Source organism: Poecilia latipinna, unplaced genomic scaffold (genome assembly GCF_001443285.1).
Source record: "Poecilia latipinna isolate Pla-1442-1.1 unplaced genomic scaffold, P_latipinna-1.0 Scaffold3434, whole genome shotgun sequence".
Classification (NCBI taxonomy): Eukaryota; Metazoa; Chordata; class Actinopteri; order Cyprinodontiformes; family Poeciliidae; genus Poecilia; species Poecilia latipinna.
Genome location: NW_015116050.1, coordinates 13,245 through 20,152, shown reverse-complemented (window position 1 = coordinate 20,152; position 6,908 = coordinate 13,245). Strand labels below are relative to the sequence as shown.

The following is a 6,908-nucleotide window of genomic DNA, read 5'->3' as shown; positions in this document are numbered from 1 at the left end:
CATGGCAAAAAATGAAGAAAATCTAATCCTAAATTAACATAACCAAACTAAAAAAAAACGCTCCTCCTAACAACAGTAAACACCAACGTCCGTCAGTTATAACGGTTCCTAAGCATTAACGTCGGGCTGTTATAACCGTTGCAGAGGTTATAAAAAAAGATCAAGCCCACCACAAATAAGTACATCCTCAAGAGAAACAAAAACACCACAACACTACGAAAACATTGACCAATCATCATATACCCACAGAACATCTCAAATGGCCCATAAAAAGTTGCCGTTTATACTACCTGTTGATCACAGAGGACAGTGTATCTCTGGCAAGAGCTCGTTTATTCTGAGCCGCGCATGCCCAGAGCCAGGAGACTCGTTCTCCCTGTTAGACCCACAGCGGCACGAGAGCGCCCCCACTGGCAAGACATATGCACATGACAAATATGTCTACAATGAACAATAAAAATATTAATAATAAAAAAAACAAAAGACAAGACCAATTCTGATTGAAAAAAGGGTGTATTCATCTTTTTTTTTTTTTACTGTTTCTCAACACACTACAGGTACACCATGGCCCAATGACTGCCTTGCCAGACCATCACAGAAAGACACTTAGGACAAACGACCAAAGCACAATGTGGAGAGACCAGTTAACCAACAGTTAGAGGAATGCTTAACTTGAACATGTTGCCACGGTTATCCTGGACATATCTACAGAGACAAAATTATGTTTGGGACATTTATGAGCCGCTTGCATTTTGAAAAAATTCTATGAAAATGTGTGGCTGTCACTGACCCAGTCTTGATGGAGTGAGCTTTTCACAACTTTATGTCTCACTACATTCTGCACTGTAGAAACCAGGAATGCAGTACACGCCGACTGATTTTCAGTCTCAGGTTCATCTTAGCTACCATAAAGTCCATTTCTTAATGTAATGTCAGTAAACAGGGTGCCAAACAGAAAAGAAGTTGTCTGTTAAACATGTTTCTTATTTAAAATGATGTTGACTTTTCAGACAGCCAGGTGCTGAAGGATGTTCGCAGAGTGGTTGGAGATGACGCCTACACACCGCAGAACCCAAAGGAGTTGTGTGCTCGCCTCTTTACCACCTGTTACATGGCCAGTGAAAATTCCTCCCAGGATACATGCAGCAGAGCCAGGGACCTGGCTGGGGAGATTGGAAGGTAGACTTTCATCAAAATGTTGAATTTTATCTTTTATATTTTGAACTCCAACTTTGAATAACACACAAACACTTGTATCTGAGAGCAATGTCTGAGAGATTGTCTGTACAGTTCAACTTAATTTTCTGAGGAAGGAAAGTTGTTCTTCATAAAGGTTTCTGTTTTTCTTCTTTTTCATGTCTTTCTCGTAGCACACATGTGAATATTAACATAGATGTGGCTGTCAAAGGCATTCTGGGTATCTTTTCAGTGGTAACTGGACGGTGGCCACAGTTTCGTGCAAATGGTGGAAGCAACAGAGAGAACCTGGCTCTGCAGAATGTGCAGGTGAGACCTCTCCTCATGCTCTGTCTCTCATTATCAGTCATCACGGAACTGAATGTTTTAGCACTTCTTGGATTGGAGTTCTTTCTCTGCTGTGACAGTTTAACCACAGTGTTTGCTCTGATGCTGGTAGCTCTGACCATTGAGTGGTTTCACAATCACTTTGTTTCCTGTTTGAGGTGTGAAGAAGACAGAATGTCGTTCAACACGTTCAAAGTATGATGCAGAATGTGAATGTGGTGGGGATTATCTGTACACAGTTTCTTGGTAACAGAATTACCCCTACATTTTGAACTACGGCATCAACCAATAGGCCAATGAGTAATAAGGCTCAAACTGATTTTGACCAACTAACACTATTAAAGTTCAAATACAACTACTGACACAAAAAGTTTGCCGTATAATTAGTATGTTTAATCAAACACTTCGAAGCGCAAGGCAAAACATTTCATATTAAAATATACAGAATCCAATTCAGTCCAAATCCAGTTCATCCCAAAACAATTCAATCATATGGTCAGTTTCAGGGTAGTTTTTATGTCCGTAGACATAAAAATTTGCCTGGCAACTAAAAGTGACAGTCTGCAGTCCTCAAACTCTAAGATGTGGGAAATGAGGATCTTTGTTGTAGTCAACCCTCAAGGAAACCAACAGGAGTTTCAGCCACAACTGGCAGAAAAACGGGATGCAAAAAAAACAACCCATAAATAACTTCAGCTGACATATCATAAATGTTTCAAGACCTACAGAAAGGAGGCACTAGTAGAAAAATAGGCTACATGATGGAGATGCCAGTGGAAAGCCATTATCACAAAGAAAAGCCATTGAAACATTGGGATTCTGTAGAAGAGAATAATCTGGTCAGATGAGGGCAGAACTGAAATTTTTTTTATATAATCTGGAGGAGACGGTCCTAAACACCCTCCCCAAAAAACACCATGCCAAAATTGAAGTCTACTGCTGGAAACACAATTGATGTGGCTGTCATTGTCACAGCAAAAGGTACTGGCAGACTTGCATAACTGAAGGATGAATTGAGAAATGTAGGATTTTATAAGAATCTAAAGATGACAACAGTGGGTCTTACCAAGTAAGATAATAGCCCCAAACATACAGCAACTTACCCTAACCCTAACCCTACCCACTACTGGCATAACCTAATCTAACATAACATAACATAACCCTAAACTGGAAAAAATGAGGAAAAACCATTTTTTCCCTGTTGTATGAAATTACAATCTATTATTTAAGATTATATGAAGAATATAGAAATTATTCCAAATCTTTGCTTGACTAAGCATTTATAAAATGACTCAGACTCTCAAAAAGATGCGTGACTAATCAAAAACACCCTCGGTTGGTGACTCCTATTTGTGCCTGAAAAAGTCAGGTATGAAGACACCAAAACTGCAAACATGCAAAATGGTGAAATGACTGACAGGGTTTATGTAAAACATGTGCCACTATGTAGGCAAGTCATTTTGTTAGTTGAGATTCCTCTTGAGGTTTTGATCAGAAGTGTGTTTGTGCCGTTACCAGGCTCGGGTCAGGATGGTCTTGGCTTATCTTTTCGCCCAGCTGAGTTTGTGGGCTCGTGGTAGGCCTGGAGGACTGCTGGTTTTGGGCTCAGCCAACGTCGATGAGAGGTACTATTACAAATGACTGGAATGGTTGGTACTTCATAGACCTTTGGTTTACTGCACATAATTTGTATTGTGGCCTGCAAAGTTTATATGCACACAAATAATCCAGATTATATTCATCTGATAATGCCAGTGGCATAAATGAATCTGTTGCTGTAAGTGATACAAAAATCGGATGCAAAATGGTGAAACTAAATCTCTTGTTAGATTTAGGTTCTTGGTTCCAAAAGGTAACATGTAATTATTTGGACAAAAATGGGTTCCCTATTTAAAGTTCTTGTAGACATTAATACAGAAAGATTGTACACAACCAAGCTGTTAAAGCGACTCTGACAAAAGGTAGGAACAGAACTGTAGTTTCCTCAGGGCTTTAACCTGTTTAAATAGAAAAAACATATCAATCTATTAATAAACAAATCTCCTGGGATATTAAATAGACAACTGTTCTGTAATCATTAAGTTTCCCCCTAATAATTCTGTTTCCAGAAATTCCTCTTAGCATGGAAACATTTTAGATCAGCTGTGCATGCACTGCAAAATCACAAAATCTTACCAAGTATCTAGTTTCTAGTGCAAATATCTTAAGTACACTTTAAATAAGACAAAACTAATTTACAAGCAACAGCATACAGAAACTTGTTTTAAATAAATAATTCCTTAATATTTATGAAAAAGTACTACTTCCACTGGCAGATTATTTCACTTGTAACATGGGAAAAATGCTGTTTTTCCCCGTGTTAAATAATTTCTCCTGCTCAGCCTTACAGGATATTTCACCAAGTATGACTGTTCCAGTGCAGACATAAACCCCATTGGTGGAATCAGCAAGATGGATTTGAAGAGCTTCCTTGCTTACTGTGCAGAGCAGTTCCAGCTTACCGCTTTGAAAGGGTGAGAGGAGTTCAGGACTCTGCTTTAAAGAAGATTTCACTTAAAAAAACAAACAAAAAAAAAAAAAAAACAAGGACCTGTCAGGAATGTGTATGCATCGTCCTCTGTGTGTCTCAGTTTGTGTACGTGTTTTTTGTGCTGTGCAGCATCCTGGCTGCTCCCCCCACTGCTGAACTGGAGCCTCTGAAGGACGGACAGCTGTCCCAGACAGATGAGGTAGAGACTGACGCTCGCAGGCACATGAACTGTTTGTTGGTGTGTGTATATGAAATGTTGGTAAGTTACTCCCATAGACTAGAAACTAAACTGTATTGCTGACGACGTGTCCCTCTGAAACCTGTGCTCAGATTTCTTTGGGTTGTGTGTAACCTGTGTAGTTGCTGACATTCATCAAACACTGCATGTTTGTAAATGCCAGAAAAATTAAACATAAACCAGTTATAATCCGATAACCATCTGCTTACCAGCTGGGAACTCACTGCAGGACCTTGTTTGGTCCTCAGCAATTACTTCTTTAACTGAACAAAGCAAAAGAAGATTTGTGCAATGTTGTGGGAAATGCAGATTAATCAATCACTGCCAGTCTATCCACCCTTCGTCTCTCCAATCACATTAGATTAAATGTCCATAATATCTTCTGTCTGCTTAGATTTTACTGGAAATCCAATTTGAAAGACCTCCATCACAAGTCTTGCTGATGTGGTTTAAATGTGTGATATTCTTGTTTCTTCTCTTTCTTCAGTCAGACATGGGAATGATGTATTCTGAGTTATCAGTGATTGGAAGGCTGCGGAAGATCTCAAAGTGTGGACCCTTCAGTATGTTCTGTAAGCTCATTCATCTGTGGAGGGATGTCCTTTCACCTACTCAGGTTAGTTGGCTACTAATCTGGTTAGTGTGCACACTGCACAACACAAGGGATCTGAAAGCACTGTTATATTACAGTAATTTCTTTGTCCAATTTCAGTTTAATTTGCATCAACCAAATAGCAGGATGCAAAAATGATGAATTCCCAATGTTGAATTTTAACAAAACATGAAGTTTAACAGAAAACCTTGCTGAAAATGAGGCTAGGGCATCTATCTGGTGAATATCTGAGTCAGCAGATGTCAGAGGGGTCATAAGGACAGACAGACAACAAAAACAAACCTCAAATTCCATATCACATTTCAGACATCTAAAGGTATGAACCCTGGATGAACCTTTCTAGTTTTTAACATTTTTAAGTTATTTTGTTCATTTGTTTAGGTTTTTGTGTCGTTGCATTAGCATTAGTGTTTACTTTACTAGATTACAAGAAAATCTGACTCCTGAAATCTTCAGGGTTTCTTTAATCTCATAAGCTCCTGGAAGGCATTCTGCATCAGTTTGGCTCCTCTGTGCTCTGGACTCGAACAGCTGCTTGTTTGTGCAGGTGGCCCAGAAGGTGAAACACTTCTTCAGGATGTACTCGGTGAACCGCCACAAGATGACCACAGTTACTCCTTCCTACCATGCTGAGAGCTACAGTCCTGATGACAATCGCTTTGACCTTCGACCTTTCCTCTACAACACACACTGGAACTGGCAGTTCCAGTGTATTGATAACCAGGTAACGCACCACGATGACCTTCTTATAGAAGAGTGAAGATAACTTTTGCTAGAGTGTCGAGGGCCACATATGAACAAGTTGCCTAGCGACCTGTGTGTCAGTGTGTGAATATAGCTCTAAAGTGCTTTGAGTGGTTAATGAGTACAAAAGCTCTATATAAAGTCAGTGCATTTAACATGAGTCCATTTGACTGTCCTGCTTACACAATAGTGTCCAGAGTAATCTTATCTTTAGGTGTGTTTTCCTCTTTCCCTCTTTCTGCAGATTTCCCAGATGCCGGCAAGCCCAGACAACGGGGACCAAGGAAGGCTTGAAGAGTAGCAAAACCCCACAGTCCTGTTCTCTCTGTCCAGGGTGTGTTTGCATCTCTGCAGTGGCTCAAATCCAGAACAACCTCCAGCTGTTTCCAAAGTTCAGGAGCTCACCATGCCCGAAAACATTAAAAATGTGTTAAACATTTTAATGACAAATGTCATTGGATTTTCAGAGATATATCCTGCTTACTTCTGTTCTGAACCAAAGCACTGCCACCAGACAGCTAACTATAAAGACTCGGGTAGCCTTTGCATCTGGTATCCATCAGTGTCTTCCATGTTAGCAGACACAGACCCACGTCAGGTTATGGTTCTGAAGCATTTTCTATATCTTAAACTGTTATTACTCAGATGCTACCGCAGCTTAGATTCATCCCACTGTTATCTTGTTGATTTTTTTCAGCTATACAACTCTTGATGAGCTTTAGTAATGCAGCATAACGTACTGCATTATTGATGTAATTATTCTGAAATTATGCTTTTTATTTACAACTGAAATTAAAGTTACAGTTACCACTGATGGAAACCTTCTGCATTCTCCCTCTGCTGCACTCAGAATTGTTGGTTTGAGCCGTTCTAGTTCCACTTTTCCATTGACTGATGCTTTGATGTGTGCCTTTGGTTATAACCCAATCCAATGAGCAACATTAACGCATTGATCATTTGACTGTATTGTTTTCTTTTCTCATGCGGGAGCCTGTGCTTCTGCTGTTCTGTGTAAATTCTCTGTAGGGAATATTAATGGTGCACTGTGCAAAAGAACCGGAAGGTAATATTATGTAAATAGTTCATTTTCTGACATACTAGCATCAACTCTCTGTTAATGTTAAGTTTATTTAGGACACGTATGAAAAATATAAAATCACGAAGTTTATCTAGAATCTAAAAATAAAACTAAACCATCCCAACAGAAACCTTACAGCACATGTGTCAAACTCAAGGCCTGCGGGCCACATGTGGCCCGC

At 39.6% G+C, this 6,908-nt stretch overlaps 1 protein-coding gene across 2 annotated transcripts in view; it reads left to right on the top strand.

Annotated features, from left to right (window-relative positions):
- Positions 1 to 6,463, top strand: part of nadsyn1 (NAD synthetase 1) — a 27,572-nt gene extending 21,109 nt beyond the window's left edge. For both annotated transcript variants that reach the window (XM_015023867.1, XM_015023866.1), the window contains exons 14-21: positions 1,011 to 1,179; positions 1,371 to 1,506; positions 3,043 to 3,149; positions 3,906 to 4,037; positions 4,184 to 4,253; positions 4,780 to 4,908; positions 5,453 to 5,629; positions 5,894 to 6,463. In XM_015023867.1, the coding sequence (XP_014879353.1) occupies positions 1,011 to 1,179; positions 1,371 to 1,506; positions 3,043 to 3,149; positions 3,906 to 4,037; positions 4,184 to 4,253; positions 4,780 to 4,908; positions 5,453 to 5,629; positions 5,894 to 5,950 (977 nt within the window). In that variant the 3' untranslated portion in view covers positions 5,951 to 6,463. The remainder of the gene's footprint in view (positions 1 to 1,010; positions 1,180 to 1,370; positions 1,507 to 3,042; positions 3,150 to 3,905; positions 4,038 to 4,183; positions 4,254 to 4,779; positions 4,909 to 5,452; positions 5,630 to 5,893) is intronic.
- The last annotated feature ends 445 nt before the right edge of the window (positions 6,464 to 6,908 follow it).